At 43.2% G+C, this 16,621-nt stretch overlaps 1 protein-coding gene across 1 annotated transcript; it reads left to right on the plus strand.

Moving 5' to 3' along the window:
- The first annotated feature begins 647 nt into the window (after window positions 1-647).
- Window positions 648-16,294, plus strand: LOC143299189 (perivitellin-2 31 kDa subunit-like). Its single transcript, XM_076612357.1, has 3 exons — window positions 648-738; window positions 14,286-14,530; window positions 15,258-16,294. Exons 1-3 carry the CDS (start codon window positions 674-676, stop codon window positions 16,061-16,063), a joined length of 1,116 nt encoding a protein of 371 aa, XP_076468472.1. The 5' UTR covers window positions 648-673; the 3' UTR covers window positions 16,064-16,294.
- The last annotated feature ends 327 nt before the right edge of the window (window positions 16,295-16,621 follow it).

A 16,621-nucleotide genomic window follows, 5' to 3' on the forward strand; every position in this document is an offset into this window, starting at 1 on the left:
ACACGCGCACACTCACTCTCTCACTCACTCAAATACACATACATTCATAATTTTTTTTTTTTTTTTTTTCAAATCAGTACTGTGCCTTCACCTTCACCGTCGGTTGATGTCTTCGCTCGCGCCACTGCCATCATTATGATCGTCGTTGTTCTCGTTTCTTTTTCTCTGTTTGTCCCATTTTCCTCTAAGATTTGAAGTGGGGAAAGACAAGAACACAACTCGTATGACGAAGGAAATATTTTTGATGAAAATAAGGGGGACTTCTCACGCTTTCTCACACGTCAGAGAAAACGACCAATTGAGAGAAAAACGTGGGAAGGGAACTGCCTCACTTTATCGCAATCCCACAATTACTCTCAAAATGGGAGAAATCATGGGGGGCACCCCCTCTCTCCCCCCCCCCCCCCCCCCCCCCCCCCCCCCCCCCCTCCCTTTCCCCAACATTTCTCCCAAAGTGAGAGAAATTGTGAGATTGCGAAGAACCGTGGGCTTACAGCCCCACAGTGCAAAATAGCTGTTGCTTGTTGTGCATGCTAACCTGAGTGGAGAAACAGACTGACATAATGGCAATGGGACGACGGGTTGATGCGCACGCGTGGCTGGATTGATTGGTTGCTTGTCAGGTATCGGCGACTGATCAGCACATACAAATTTCAACCTGTGAAGGAAAAGAATGACTCCATCAAGCTCAGCGTGTTTTCTTGTCGGCTGCTTCGCTATTGCTTCTTGGTTTTCCAGGTTCGTATTTATCATTATCATTATTGTTATTATCATTAGTAATAGTAGTAGTAGTAGCAGTAGTATTTATTTATCCATGTATCTATTTATTTCTTAGTTTCAGTAACTTAATGTTCATGATGGAGTGATGGCCTAGAGGTAACGCGTCAGCCTAGGAAGCGAGAGAATCTGAGCGCGCTGGTACGAATCACGGCTCGGCCGCCGAAATTTTCTCCCCCTCCACTGGACCTTGAGTGGTGGTCTGGACGCTAGTCATTCGGATGAGACGATAAACCGAGGTCCCGTGTGCAGCATGTACTTAGCGCACGTAAAGGAGCCACGGCAACAAAGGGGTTGTTCCTGGCAAAATTATGTAGAAAAATCCACTTCGATAGGAAACACAAATCAAACTGCACGCAGGAAAAAAAAAAACAAAAACAAAAAACCTCTGTGCAGAGGAGTCGCGATAGTGTAGTGGGTAAGACAGTTTCTTCTCCCCCTAACACGCGGGGTACGAATCTGCCGTCAGGATTTTTTTTTTTTTTTAACCCGAGACTTTATAATAACAATTACAGAACACATTTCAACGATTAGATTTTTTTTTAGTGTATCACAAGTGAGTCTTAAAGGACTTGCCTCTCTTGTCTTCTTTCAGATTGCCATGTCTCTTTTTGTTTCCATACACATAATTATATTTACAATGAAAAGGAAATGAATCCCCAAGATTTGTTTTAACTCTACAAGACATATCAACAATCGTTGCAACTATTAATCTAAATGCATATCCATAATAAGAATGATAAGATTTTACATCTGTAATCACTCAGCGTATTTGAAAAAAAATAAACAGTTTGGTAGAGAATGTTTCTTTAAGTTGATGAATATGAAACATACCGAAAGAAATAATTAAGCCATAATAATAAAGCCCCCCCCCCCCCCCCCCCCTTTTTTTTTAGTGTGGCCTCCAACCTCCTCTTTTCCCCACTTGTTTCTTCTTTTGTCTTTGTGGGGCCTCCATCCTCCTCTTTTTTTTCCCCACATCTTTCTTTTTCTTCTTTCACAAACTCATATTTACCTTTCATGCACCACTTTCCCCCACACACCTTAACTAATCACTTTCATTTTTCCCCTATCATCTGGCGCAGAAATTGCCCCAGTGTGTCTTGAGGCATGCATTTTAAGAATATTCGATGTCTGTGTACATTTGCCAGGGTTTTTTGATATTCTAGTGTTCTGATGTATGCATTCTAAACATGTATGACAAGTGATTACATCTGTCTGGGTTTATTGGTGCCCTTGTGTGAGTTGTTTGTTTGATACTGAAGCTTTTCTGTCTTCCATCATCTCTCTCTTCCTCCTCTATCTTAACCTAATACATTTTTTTTTTTAAATAAATGAATAAAAGATCTGTCATCTGTATCATAACAATGTGCCGCCCCTTGTTCAGTCGAAAGGTAAAGCGAAAGCGAAAAAGGGATAGCTAGAAAGAGTGGTCATAGGAAAGGTTTAAAGTGGCAAGAAATTCACTCCCTTCCCAGCAAGGGAAAAAAAGCCAATATTTGCCAGGATATGCGTGTATGTGTGCGTGCATGTATATGCATATGCGTGTATGTTTTTGTGTGTTTGCGTGCATGCGTTTTCAAATATTGACAATGATAATTTTGATTCAGTTTTCTTATATATGCTGATGCACATTTTGGCAATCAGAAGAATATGATTGATTTGCATCAGTGTATGGTCCTGGGTCTTGTGTAGGACTGGTATCCCAAACAAAACATCAGTTTCAGACAAAATTACTTTTACATTATATTCAATTAATATGTATTGACTAATATATTCCCCAAATACTTTGACAGGCGGACAATGAAAAAGGAAATGCTCAGTATGATCAGTTTCTTCTGGGCAGTAGGAACACCTTTGGTTGTCTTTCTTTCTCATTTTACACAACAGGATATTAGTAGGATAAATATTATGCAAGATTTTCCATTGCAATACTCTTAGACGTGTTTCTTCTGAACATAGACGGGGAATCTCCCATATGTTCTTATTCAGATCTGCACCAACTTTATGATTAAAAAACCTGATGGCACATGGTATGGAGTAGGTGTTATTGCACAATACTAATCTAAAGTCTTTACAAGTGAGTAATTTCTTACCACAGAAAGGAGGAATATTTGACAGGTCGATGTCAGACCTCTCTTGTTCATTAATTACAGAGGTGAACTGTCGAACAGCAGCAGCAACAACATTGTACTCTAATGTTCTTGTTGGGGACTCTCCGATTTTCAAACATGTGTCATTATAGGTAAAAATGTCATGAGTATTATACATGTCTTTTACATGTATTATCCAACCCCTGACCCAATCAGGAAAGAAAGGAACGTTTCCCTGATACTTTAAGTGTCTGTTATTCCATAATAGGTTGAAATATGGTGTTTCACCTGCTTGCACATTAAGATCTAACCACGTTTGCAAAACCATCCTCCAAAACTGAGAATTAACCAGATGCAAATACTTAAATGCAGTACTCTTTACGTTTGTGAAAAAAACATACATTAAATACACCAAAATTAGCAAACATTTTCCTGGGTACATGAACTCATTTTTCGTGTTCTCCTGCACTACGAAGACGCACCCATTGCAAAAGAAACGCTGACTGCATTTGCCTAACATCAATCATCTTTAGCCCCCCCCCCCCCCCCCCCCCCCCCCCCCCCCCCCCCCCCACGTTCAAAACCACTGCATACTACACTTCTCTTAATTTTCTCAAAAGCTTTTTTGTTGCAATTCTGTTTACGCCAAAGAAATCTGAAGAGTATTTGATTGATCGATATAATTACCTTTTCTGGAATAATGAAAGCCTGCATAATGTCAACAATCTGGGAAATAAGAAAAGTTTTTATCATGTTTATCTTTCCAATTAAACTTAAGTCTCTCTTTTCCCATGAATGAACAATTCTTTTGATATTCTCAATTCTGTACACCCAGTTCTCTTCTAAAGAGGATGGAGAAGTATTGTTGGCGTAAAAAAATGCCACGAATTTTAATCTTTTTCCTCCAAAGAAATCCATAAAAAGTATCAGTACAATCTTTTTTTTTTTTTTTTACTTCCTAGCTACATTGCAACTGATTTATAGCGATTTATTTCAAGCCCTGAAATCCTAGAAACAATCTTGAAATATGTTTAACACGTGTAACATATCATGTTCATCCTGCAAAAATAAAGTAACATCATCTGCATACATAGCTATTTTCAGTAATCTAAGGAACAAATTATCATCGGGTTGTCCTAACTCTATTCCTTTTATGTGTCGACAACCACGTATCTTTATAGCTAGAATTTCAATGGCGAGAACAAAAGCTAACGGTGAAAAGGGACATCCTTGACGAATTCCCGATTCTACGGGAAAATACTCTGATATCCAACCACAGTATGTGACACAACTTTGAGTATTAGCCATAATTACTTTTGCCGATTGAATAAAGTCGCTACCAAAGCCAAAGTTCTTAAATGCACTAATCATAAAATCCTTTGAAATTCTATCAAATGCCTGTGAATAATCTATACTCACCAATAAGCCAGGTTTGTTTTCTGCATTTCACTGTTCAGCAACATCATCAATGAGTATGAGAAATGTGGAAACTCGCCGACCTTTGATATAACCCACTTGATCAGTTCTAACTAATTCATGAATTACTTGACTCAAGCGAATTATTGCCAAAGTCTTAGCTAAAAGTTTATAATCAATGTTTGTCAGTGAAATGGGTCGCCAGTTGTTTTTTAATTGTTTCTTGGCAGTTCTTTACCTTTGTGTATCAATGTAATTACTGCCTTTCTTTGTGTTGATGAAAGTGTTCCTTTTGTGAAAGAATCATTTAGTGACAGTGTTAGTAAGCCTTTTAAATGTAGCAAAAAAACCTTTATAAATTCAACTGTCATTCCATCGCAGCCAGGAGAAGAGCCATTATTCAAGCATTTGAGGGCATTTAGCAGCTCATGTTCTGTTACTGCAGCCTCACAATCCTTTTTTTTTTTTTTTTTTGGAGGGGGGGGGGGGGGGGTGCCTCTCAGAGATGCGTGGAATATGTGTTGGCCAAAAAATTGTCTATATTTTCAGACATATCGTTAGAAGGTATTTTCTTTTTATATAATTGAGAAAAAGGTGCTTTTGTACTTTCAGTACTTCCGATTGCTTTGTTATTAATACATTATTTTCGTTTAGAACCCCTGCCATCACTTTGGAATTTCCCTTTGATTTTTTTGCCAAACCCAAAAAGTATTTAGAATTCTTCTCGCCATCTTCCACCCATTTCACTCTAGCTCTTACCTGTGCTGCCTGTACTTTATGTCTTTCCATTATTTCTATCTTCAAAGCTAACTGACTACGCTCATTCTGGAGTGGAACAGATTGTGGACTAGCTGCTGACCGAACATCAATTTCATTCAGCCTGCCATACAGCTCTCTTAATGCATTTTTGTTGTTTATACTTTTGAGTTTACTATATTTATAGAGAAATCTTTTATTTTTAACTTTAACAGCTCCCATTCAGCTTGATAATCTGATCCATCCTTAATGCCAGAAACCTGCTCTATAATCAATTCATTCATTTTATTAGCGTATTCTATGTCTTTCAACAATGAGTTATTAAACTTTCACAGTCCTGGTCCTCTTTCAGTATTAGCTAACTTCATAGTAACAGTGCACCCTCTGTGATCAGTAGAGGGCAAAGAGTGAATTTCAGATTTCAGTGTTTTATCAAATAAATCCGAATTTGTTAGTACATAATCCAACCTTCTGGCGATGAAAGGATTCTTCTTGCACCATGTAAACTGTTTTTCCTGTGGATGAAATAATCTCCAAACATCATATAATTCATTCTCTATAATTAGATCATTGAATTTCTGAACGGTTGTTCCTGCATGTGGTTCCCCTGAAACAATGTCAAGATCGTTATCTGAAACACAATTGAAATCACCACATAATTATCAAAATTCCTTCGGAAGTAATGTTAGAAATAACTTTTCCCAAGTCTTAAAAAAAAAAAAAAAAAAAAAAAAAAATTGCATTGTTATTTGGAGAGTAAACATTTATAACTGCTATCTTCTTATCTAATATTTCTACTTCCACGGCCAGAATTCTTCTTGAATTATGCAAAATAGTATAGTTTTCAACATAATTTTTCCTAAACAAAATGATTTGTCCTGAGCTATGTGCAGTAAAGTCACCACAAGCAAACTTCCCTGCCCCCCATTCTCTTTCCCATTGTTTACTGACTTCTTGCGTTATGTGTGTTTCTTGCAGACATATAACATCGTATTTTTTTTTATTATTTAGATACCTAAACAATGATTTCCTCTTTCAAGGGGAACGCAGTCCCCGCGTATTCAGTGACAAAACGTGTATACTAGAATCGCAAGCCAAAAGGGTACGTTCACACTAGGCTGTAACCACGATCTAACCAAATGGTTACATTGAGGGATGTAACTACCATGAGACAAACTCTAGATTTTTCATACAGCATGTGTGAACGGAAAGCGTCTAACCACTGTCTAACTATTAGGCTCCGCCCCTTTTCCCGCGCGTTTTTTGACTGAGAGCAGCAGTTCTCGCTCGCTGGCTGGGTTTTGTTTTGTGCTGAAGTTAGACTGGTGGCATCTAACTACCGTTGTAACTTCGTTCTAACTTGAACAAGTTACAAGCCAAGTTACAGGGGTGCTGTGGCTGAGGCGTCATGTACAGATTGGGGTATACTTTTGTTTTCTGTGGTTCCCGTGGGTTTCCATGAGGTGGGGAGTCTTGAGGTTGTGCATCTCCACCAGCCTGCTGTGACCTGCTGCAACCTGTTGGAACTTGGGTCTTGTAACTCCCTTGTAACTCCCTTTGAAAGTATAAAACCCCCTTGTTTCAGGGGGGTCTCTTCATTCCATCTTGACCTGTCATCATGAATCGTGGATTCGTGTAGACGCAGCAAGAAGAACGAAAAAAATGACAGTCAGCCAGCTTAAATACATTCACACTGTAACTGATCAAGTTACAACACGCGTCGATGTAACTCACTATAACTGACCCCAACCATGCAAAGAAGGTTGCAACCACTTGCAGTCGGTTAGATGTGTCGGGCCAGACAATTTGCACACCGCACGCAGCGTGCGTGCAAGGCATGCTATTTTGTTTTGACGTCGGAGTTTTTTTCAAACTCGGCTCCGCCTCTATTTTCTGCTCTAACTCACTGGAACCGACGGGGACTGGTGTGAATGCCTTTGTAACCGTTTATAACTTGATCGGGCGATGTAACCTCGAAATTTTTTTTATCTCCCGAGTCATATTTTTTGGGGCCATCTAACCACCAATCTAACCAAAAATCGGGTCTTCCCGAAAAATCGTCTAACCGATGGGAACCCACTGCAACCAAAACTTCGTGGTTCCAGTGAGTTAGAGAGCGATGTAACCATTTGGTTAGATCGTGGTTACAGCCTAGTGTGAACATAGCATAAGGGAAGTCCGATAATCGAAGCCATCTTTCAATGTGCGCGCAAACCAGAAGCCATTAGTCCTTTATACAAAGCCGAGTTCGATCCCGTCACGGTCAAGCCTGCACTGGGGGTGAATCTTCACCCATTACTACCTTTACCTTCTGCCGCTGTCTCAGCTCGCGCACGTGAGGCGCGTACATCAGAGAGCTTGGACATTTTCCCCCTGGAGTTCAGGGCAGTGGGGGAATCCCCGTCTCTCGACCTGTGACGTTTGGTTACGGTGCTATAGGAAACGGTTGCCCCCTGAAGTGAGGGACATGTTGATTTTCTTTTTTTTTTTTTCTTTTTTACTGGACGTGGCTGAATCTGTATCCTTGACAGATCCAGCCATGTCACGTTCATCACAGAAAGAAAGCTGTGTATCTGGCCCCAGCTCTGACTGGGAATCCTGAAACACATCCTCAGTATCTTCTGAAGATGGAGTCAGGTCTTCGTCAGGCTGGGCCTCATTCGGCAAGTCACCAGAAGGTTGAAAATCATGTTTGCCCCCAGCAGTCGACTCTACGTCCAGATCCTCCTCACGTGGAGAGAGTTCAGGGAATGAGCCACAAGCAGGGTCCCCACGCTTACGGCCACTCTGCAGACAGTCCCTGCAAGTGACCAGGTTTTGACACTGGAAGTGACGATGGCCAGGCTGCAGGCAGTTAGAACACACTGGGTTCCGTGTTGCTCTTAGTTGTTCCTTATCATACAACCGTCCAGTGAAGCTACCCACTTTGAAAAAATAGTCCAGTGGTTTTGTTGGACAGTTGATGAAGACGAAGCGTCGTCCTGTTATAAAACGGGTTAACTTACCGTCTTTGTTTCTGATTTTCTCCATAAGGAGAGACGATCTTAAAGTACAACTTAGTCTCACCAGAGCAATCTCGATATCCTCATTTGCCACCGAAATGGGAATGTCTGAAATAAACAGTTTTGTGACAGGAAGTTCGTGGTCACCACTCCCCCCTCTCAAAATGAAGGGATTTTTGTCATGCAGTGACACAGAGTAGCCGTTTTAATGCAATCCCTTCAATGAGTAGCTGATTCCGGGCAGATCGGGTCAAAGGATAAAATGCGCCATAAGCCCCTGATGTATTGGGCCCCTAACACAGTCTCACTTCCAGTCACCCTCTCAGCTGCCAGACAAATGTCCAAGGCAGAAAAACTGTCCTTGGTGGTGAGAAATCGGGTAGGATCTGCAAGGGGTAGGTCCCTGCGTCTTAAAAACACAGGCTCCACGTGCTGTTGAGCCATTGTCATAAAAAAGCAAAACAAGAACAAACACACACACACACACACACACACACGCGCGCGTGCGCGCGCGCGCGCGCACACACACAAAAAAAAAAACAAAAAAAAAAAAACCCCTGAAAGGTGGAGATGGGAATAGGTGTGGGGGATCGAACACAGTGTAAAGGCAAGCCGGTTTACAACTACATCACCTTTCTCCAGCAGCTGCACGTGCAAAACAGAGTTGAAACTAGACAAACTCAATCCCTGGCGTCCCAAAACAAATTACAAAACAGAAAAACACAGACACAAATCGGTACTTACCTGCTCAATGGCACCACCAACACTCTCAAAACTTCACATGGTGTGTGTCCATCGAGATCGATGATGACCATCGTTGTCATCCAGCTGGGGGAGGGGGGGATGCTCATGAATCTATCTGTGAATGCGCAGATGGTTGAATAGACCAATCTGCGCACGAAATGTTCGCTGACAGTTGGGGCAGACAAAGACAGACATATCATTGTCAGGGAGTTTGTTTGCCTGTGGCTTTCTGGCCTGCCTCTTCTGAACAGCTGCAGCAGTCCTGTTGGCCTCGCACAACCTGGCGCCTTTGTACACAGCAGCGCGCCATTTGTCACGGTCCACTGCAGATTCCTCCCAGGAGTCAGGGTATCAGAGTATCTCTGAAGCGCTTCTTCTGACCTCCGTGTGATCTCTTCCCTTGTTGGAGCTCGCCATAGAAGAGCCTTTTAGGCAGCCGATGGTCTGGCATGCGCGCCACGTGTCCAGCCCAGCGAAGCTGGGACTGCATCAGGATGGTGAAGATGCTGGGAAGGGTGGCTTTTGCAAGCACCTCCGTGTCTGGGGTCCTGTCTTGCCACTTGATGTTCAGTAGCTTCCTGAGGCATGTTGTGTGGAAATGGTTCAGCTTCTTGGCGTGTCGTTGGTACACTGTCCAAGTTTCGCAGGCGTACAGTAGTGTGGGGAGAACTACTGCTCTGTAGACCTTTAGCTTGGTCTCAAGACCAATGCCTCTTCTGTTCCAGACATTTGCATAGAGTCTACCAAAGATTGCACTTGCTCTTGCAATCCTGACGTTCACTTCATCGTCGATGGTCGGATTTCGTGACAGCGTGCTGCCAAGGTATGTGAACCGCTCCACCGCACTGAGTCTCTGACCGTTGACTGTGATGTTGGGCTCACCGTGGGGTTTCCCTGGGGCTGACTGATGGAGAACTTCAGTTTTCCTCGTGCTGATGGTAAGGCCGAAGTTCCTGCTGGCAGTGGCAAACTTGTTGACGCTGAGTTGCATGTCAGCTTCAGATCCAGCGTTGAGGGCACAATCATCAGAAAACAAAAAGTCACTGATGATGTCTGTCATGACCTTCGTTTTTGCTTGAAGCCTTCTGAGGTTAAACAGCTTGCCATCTGTTCGGTACTTTAGGCCGATTCCAACATCGCCATCTCTGAAGGCATCAGTAAGCATTGCAGAGAACATGAGGCTGAATAGTGTTGGAGCCAGGACGCAGCCTTGATTGACACCATTTGTGACAGAAAAAGGAGCAGATGTTTCACCATTGTCCTGGACTCGAGCCTGCATGCCTTCATGGAATTGACTGACCAAGGAAATAAATTTCCGAGGGCATCCAACTTGGTCATGATCTTCCACAGTCCCTCTCTACTCACGGTGTCGAAGGCGTTAGTGAGGTCAACATAGGTGGAGAACAGATCAGCATTTTGCTCCTGACATTTCTCTTGCAGCTTCCTTGCAGCAAACACCATGTCGGTGGTTCCGTGCTCTTTCCGGAATCCACATTGGCTCTCAGGCAAATGACCTTGGTCAAGGTGTGCTGTGAGGCGGTTTAGTAGGATCCTGGCAAGTATCTTGCCTGCGATGGAGAGCAAGGAAATGCCCCGATGGTTATCACAGGCTTGCCGGTTCCCCTTTCGCTTGTACAAGTGAATGATAGATGCATCTTTGAAATCCTGGGAGATCGTCTCTTATTTCCACATTAGTGAGTACAGCTGATGGAGCTTCTCAGTCAGCAAAGTGCCTCCATCCTTGTAGACCTCTGCTGGTATGCAGTCTGAGCCAGGTGCTTTGCCACTGGATAGCAGATGGATTGCTTTCTGGGTCTCAAGAAGTGTTGGCGGATCGTCCAGTGCTTCGTTGATGGGGACTTGTGGGAGACGCTCTATGGCTTCATCATTTATGGAGGAAGGGCGATTTAAGACACTGTTGAAGTGTTCAGCCCAGCGTTCGAGAATTTTCTCCTTCTCGGTGATCATGGTATTCCCATATTCAATGAGGAGAGGGGATAATCCTGAGGATGTGGGGCCATAGACTTCTTTTAAGGCATCATAGAACCTCTCTATATCGTGCCTGTCAGCATATCCCTGGATCTCATTTGTTTTGTCACTCAGCCACTTATCCTGCATCTGGCGTAACTTTTGCTGAACAGTCCTGCGGATGGCATTGTACGCATCCTTTTTTGATGTGGACTTTGGGTTGCTCAGGTAGGCTTGATGCAGACGGCGTTTCTCATCCAGAAGCTGCTTGATTTCATCACAGTTTTCATCAAACCAGTCTTTGTGCTTTCTGGTCATGGGTCCCAGTGTCTCTGAAGCTGTACTATAGATCAGCTCGCGCAGGGTCCCCCAGTCAGACTCCACATTCTGGTTGTCCAGAGAGGCGGATTCCTGACGATCTTCCAGCAGCTCCACAAAGGTCTGTTTGATGGTGATATTTTTCAGCTTAGCGATGTTGAGCCGTTTTGGAGCCTTCTGGCCTTGGGGGCGTCTCTTGGGTTGGATTCGAATATTCAGCTTCGAGACTACGAGGCGATGATCTGTCCAACACTCGGCGCCACACATGGTCTTTGTCACACGTACATCTTGCCTATCCCTTTTCCTGACGATAACGTAATCGATGATATGCCAATGCTTTGAGCAAGGGTGAATCCATGACGTCCTGTTACGGGTAGGGAGGCAGACAACTGTGTTGGTAATCAGCAGTTCGTGCTCTGCACAGGTCTGAAGCAAAAGCAATCAATTTTGGTTACAGTGGCCCACGCCGTACTTTCCAATCACTCCATCCCAGGAGATGTAGTCAGAGCCAACTCTAGCACTGAAGTCCCCAAGAGTGATGAGCTTGACTGCTTTCGGGATAGCAGCAATGACAGAGTGAAGGTCCTCGTAGAACTTCGCCTTCACTTCATCCGAGTTGGTCATGGTTGGGGCGTAGGTACTGACAATGGTGAGGTGCTTCTGGCCAGATGCCAGTGGGAGTTTCATGGTCATAAGCCTATCGTTGAATCCCTTTGGGATTCCAGCTAGCTTGCTGCAAGTACTGTTTTTACTGCAAAACCAACGCTAGCCTCACGTCGCTCTTCGCTTCCTCGTCCACTCCAGAAGAAGGTGTAACCAGATCCCCGTTCATTGAGCTCGCCTTCGCCTGCAAGCCGAGTCTCACTCAAGGCTGCGGTGTCGATGTTGTATCTGGCGAGTTCGGATGCAACTAGTGCCGTTCTCCTTTGGGGTCTGACCGCGTCATCTCTGTCCAGGAGAATCCTTATATTCCAAGCACCAATGGTGAGAGGAACGATCCTTGTTTTTTTCTTTTCTTTCTCTTTGTTTCGACCGCTGATGTAGGTTCCCCGCCAGCCGCGGTATGCTGGCCAGGGTGATATGGAGCAGGCAATTTTTAGGGCACCTTTTCTAGCCCCTTCCTCATGCCAGAGAGGTGAGCGGTGCATTCCTAAAGAGGGCTCTCAGACGCTCAGACGGCTGCCGAACTCCATCGCTGCTCCTGTCGATGAAGAACGACCCTATGGCCTGAACCGCCTGCGTGCAGGTCTGCGGCTGCGACTGCCAGTGTACCCACACCTGTCGTTTCGTCGCTCGCCTGTCGCCACAGGACTTGGGGGTGATGAAAGGATGAAGGATGAAAGGTCATTAAAGATGATGATGACTTGCGCGATGAGATTGTTTAAAGTGAAGAGGAGTTGCGCAACGTGGACCTCACTCTCTCGTCTGGGTTCACCAATTTCCAGTGGCAAGACTAAGTCGAGACAACTGGAGGATGAGCACGGATGCAGTAGATGACCAAGATATCCTTTCGGTGTCTCATCTTGCTCTTTGCACTCCACAATACGTTGCTGTAACCGCCTTCCTCTCCGTTGAAACTTCATATAATGATGGAAGAAAACACCACCAATACACTTGTCACAACATTTTCTCTCCAACACTTCCCAAACTGAGGCAAACGATACAAATCAACTCCGCCGTCGCAAACACGTACACTCGACATCGGGTGAACACTCTCTCCCACCATAAAGCCATAAATCATCTTCAGCAGTTGCTGAACGAAGTAGTCAACTGTTTCTACCTATGCATGTGTCTCTGTAGACACTCAGCAGTTCGAAGAGTTGTAGACTGCTAACGAAATGCAAATCTTTAACTGGTGTTCGGTCTCTATTTCTACCTGTGCATGTATCTCTGTCCCTGTAGATACTCACCAGCGAGATGAGTTATAAACTGCTTAAGAAATGCAAGTGGATAATTATATGATTTATATAATAGAAAAGGTAAAGATCGAGGGATATAAGACGGAATTCATTGATTTGAAAGAAACGTTTTATTGTGGTCCAGACCGCTAACATTTCGAAAATCACACAAAGACAGACAGGATATGTTTTACGCAAAACAGAAAGAAACACAAAGAACACAAAAGGAGCAAGAAGCAAACTTTTTCAAAGAGAGAAGGTGGACTATTTAGCACAAAATCTAAATAATCAACAGACATTCTGGAGATTCACTACAACATATTTGAGAAATGGCAAGCAACACAGTGTCAGAAATAAATTTGCACTGAAAGATCGGTATGAAAACTTCAAACGAGTTTTCAATGCCAATAATTAAGGTATTCATAACACCACGACTAGTTTAAACGACCCACTGTTACCAGATATACATATATGACAGTCCAGTTTTAGAGAAGAAGGAGGGACGGTGGGGGTGGGGGGAGGCAGGGGGGGGGAGGACGGGGGCGTTTTAGGCTAAATGATATTTTCAACTGTAATAGAAGAAAATGCCAGCAGTGTATCAGAAGAAGGTGAACACAGCATCTGGTTACTTCGAGGCCTTATTTGTTTATTTCATTGTTTGCCGGTAATCTGTCACTCATTTCACGTGCACCACATGGATTGCAAACACAAATAGATTGCACACTTGAGATGTGTAAAACCTAGTTATTACTGTCAACTCTGTCATTGTCTCTGTCTCTGTCTCTGTCTCTTTATCTCTCGTTGTCTCTCTCTCTCTCTCTCTCTCTCTCTCTCTCTCTCTCTGTGTGTGTGTGTGTGTGTGTGTGTGTGTGTGTGTGTGTGAGTGAGAGTGTGTGTGTGTGTGTGTGTGTGTGTGTCGCTATTTTTATCCCCCTCCCTCTCTCTCCCCTTTCCCTGTCCGTTCGCCCAGCGTATGGTAATCTAGTACCTGTAGTTATCACTTGGTATGCATATGTACTCCATGTGTGTATAGGCATTATTCCTCTTGTTTACTGCTATAACTTCCATGTTGTTGTACACTATTTAGACTGATCCCCTTTGTGTGCATTTGTGATGTGAGATACAAACGCAAAGAATCAGTTTCTTCAAAAGTGAATAAAAAAAACCTGGTTCTGAATTCGACGTAATTGACCTTTGAAGGACCTTTTAATCCTTTTTTTTATATCTGATGAGGAAAAAAGATACGTTCCTAACGAAATTGATGTTTCATTCTGTGTACAATTTCAGGTGTTTCTTCTTGTTGTTTTTTTCAGCTGTAGCGCCATGGCAGGATGGAGCTTTATCCAGGACCTCCAACACATGAATAAGAAGATGGCTGGTGACGCAGTAGTGACCTATTATGACGTCACTGCTGGGAAGTGTGCTGCACGCTGCACTTCAAAGAACCCATGCAGTGGTTTCGCTTACAATGAAGAAGAGAGGGTGTGCACGCTCTGTGGTCTGTGTGGGGATTTCAGGCTGGTGGACGCGCCCGGGTATCGGTTTTATGCCATGGCAGGTCAGTTTGATGCAGAGTCTTTGTCTCCACAAGGATCAGAACAAAAAAGATTCATAATTACCAACATAACTTTGGTATGAGTAGTTAGATTTGAATCTTTGAAAATTTTATTCAGTTTTTAGATTTTCTGGGATATGATTCCAAAACCCGCACCCTGAATATGAAAGGCTTGATTCAATAAAATAAATGTTGTAAATGGAATATTTATCTACTATACTAGTACAATACTACTAATAATAAATGGTTTGAACAAATTGCTTGCTGAATCCCAGAGAGTGGAAGTGTTGTCAATACAGGATTGAATGTATGAATAACATAACTATTTTCTTGTATTCAACTGATATGACTTCGAAGCAATGGTATTGGTTATATTTTCTATGTGTTTTGACCAAGATAGGTTATTGTCGGTTGTTATTCCTAGAACCTTGTGATTGGTAACACATGGCACACTGTGTCAAGTGGATGTAGGCAAGCATATGATATGGGAGAGAGAGAGAGAGAGAGAGAGAGAGAGAGAGAGAGAGAGAGAGAGAGAGAGAATTCGTCACGTTCTCAATGAAAACTTTTTTTTTTTTAAATCATATGTTTATGTCATACTTTATGGAAGCAGCAAGCAAAATGATTTGATTTGACACCAAAGCCCAAAGGAGCTCTTTTTTTTTCTTTTTTTTATCAAAGGCTCAAAAACCGTCAACAATAGATAATTTTTTTCTTCTTTATTTCACAGGTCTCATCGATACATCCAAAAACCAAGCCAACATCTGCCCAGACGACATGGTCAGTCCTCAGAACTGCTGGAAGTCGACTGGTGGTTTGCTGGCCCACGTGGCAGTGGGACCACTTGGGGTGTGGGCTGTCAATGGAGATGGAGATGTCTTCTATAGGACACAGAACTACCGAGATCCTTTCAACATTGGATCGTCATGGAAGAGAACGGATGGCATCATGCGTCAGTTGGATATAGGCGATAATCTTGTATGGGGGATAGATTATTATGGTAGAAACTATAACAGAGAAAGCATTACAAGGTCCAGTCCAGCCGGAACCTCCTGGCACCGTCATGAAGAAAACATCCGCTTGAAGTGGATCTGCGTGAAACCCAGTTTAAGTCGATGGGGCAGTGATACAACCAATCGCGTCGCCTATCGTGGAAGTGCTGGCTGGCTGGTGAAAGGCAGAAACATCCAGCGGGTGGATGCTGATCTAGCAGGAGTGTGGGTCTTGAACACCACTGGTCAGCTCCTCTACAGGGTGGGTACTTATGGTGACAACGGGTCTCCAGGCACAGAGTGGCGGGCACTGGAGGGCACGTTTCAGTCAGTGGCGTCTGGCAGGGATCTGATGGTGGCTGTGGACATGGCTGGACACGTCTGGCTCAGAACGGGCGTGGGTCCCAACACCCCGACTGGCCTGGGCTGGGTGCAGTACCCAGGGTTCATGAAACAAGTTGATGTCTATCAGACAGATGAGGGTGCTGCTCTGTGGGGCGTTGACTCTGCTGGGGAGTCTTTCTTTTCGGTCTTGATGGATTAAAGGAGTCTTTATTTTCGGTCTTGATGGATTAAAGGAGTCTTTCTTTTCGGTCTTGATGGATTAAAGGAGTCTTTATTTTCGTATTTTCGGTCTTAATAGATTAAACGAGTCTTTAAGTTTGGTTTTGATGGACTCATAACAAATTCCTTCAAAGGTTACCGTTAATGAGAGTCTTTAGCATTGTAGATTATGTAATGACCTAAAATAATTTTCTGGGTAGAGTCGCTTCGTTCCGACATTTCGCATGACATTTATATTCTCCAAATGAAAGCAAATGAAATTAATAGACTGATAATAATGAATTCACAATCTTCTCTCTGTCTCTGTTTCTCTCTGTCTTTCTCTGTATCTCTGTCTGTCTTTCTCGTTCTGTTGCGAATACAACGTAAAAGTCTCAAAATACGTACATGTTCAAAACACACCAAAATAATGTATAAACATGGCTCAGGCATATTTCAATGAAAGGATGAAAGTAACGATACATCATTTCTTACATCAGTATACTCGTCGAAATCTAAGTTGAAGCTGGGCTTATCATTTCAATTGCAAAGTTATACT

The sequence above is a fragment of the Babylonia areolata genome, chromosome 24, assembly GCF_041734735.1.
Source record: "Babylonia areolata isolate BAREFJ2019XMU chromosome 24, ASM4173473v1, whole genome shotgun sequence".
NCBI lineage: Eukaryota > Metazoa > Mollusca > Gastropoda > Neogastropoda > Buccinidae > Babylonia > Babylonia areolata.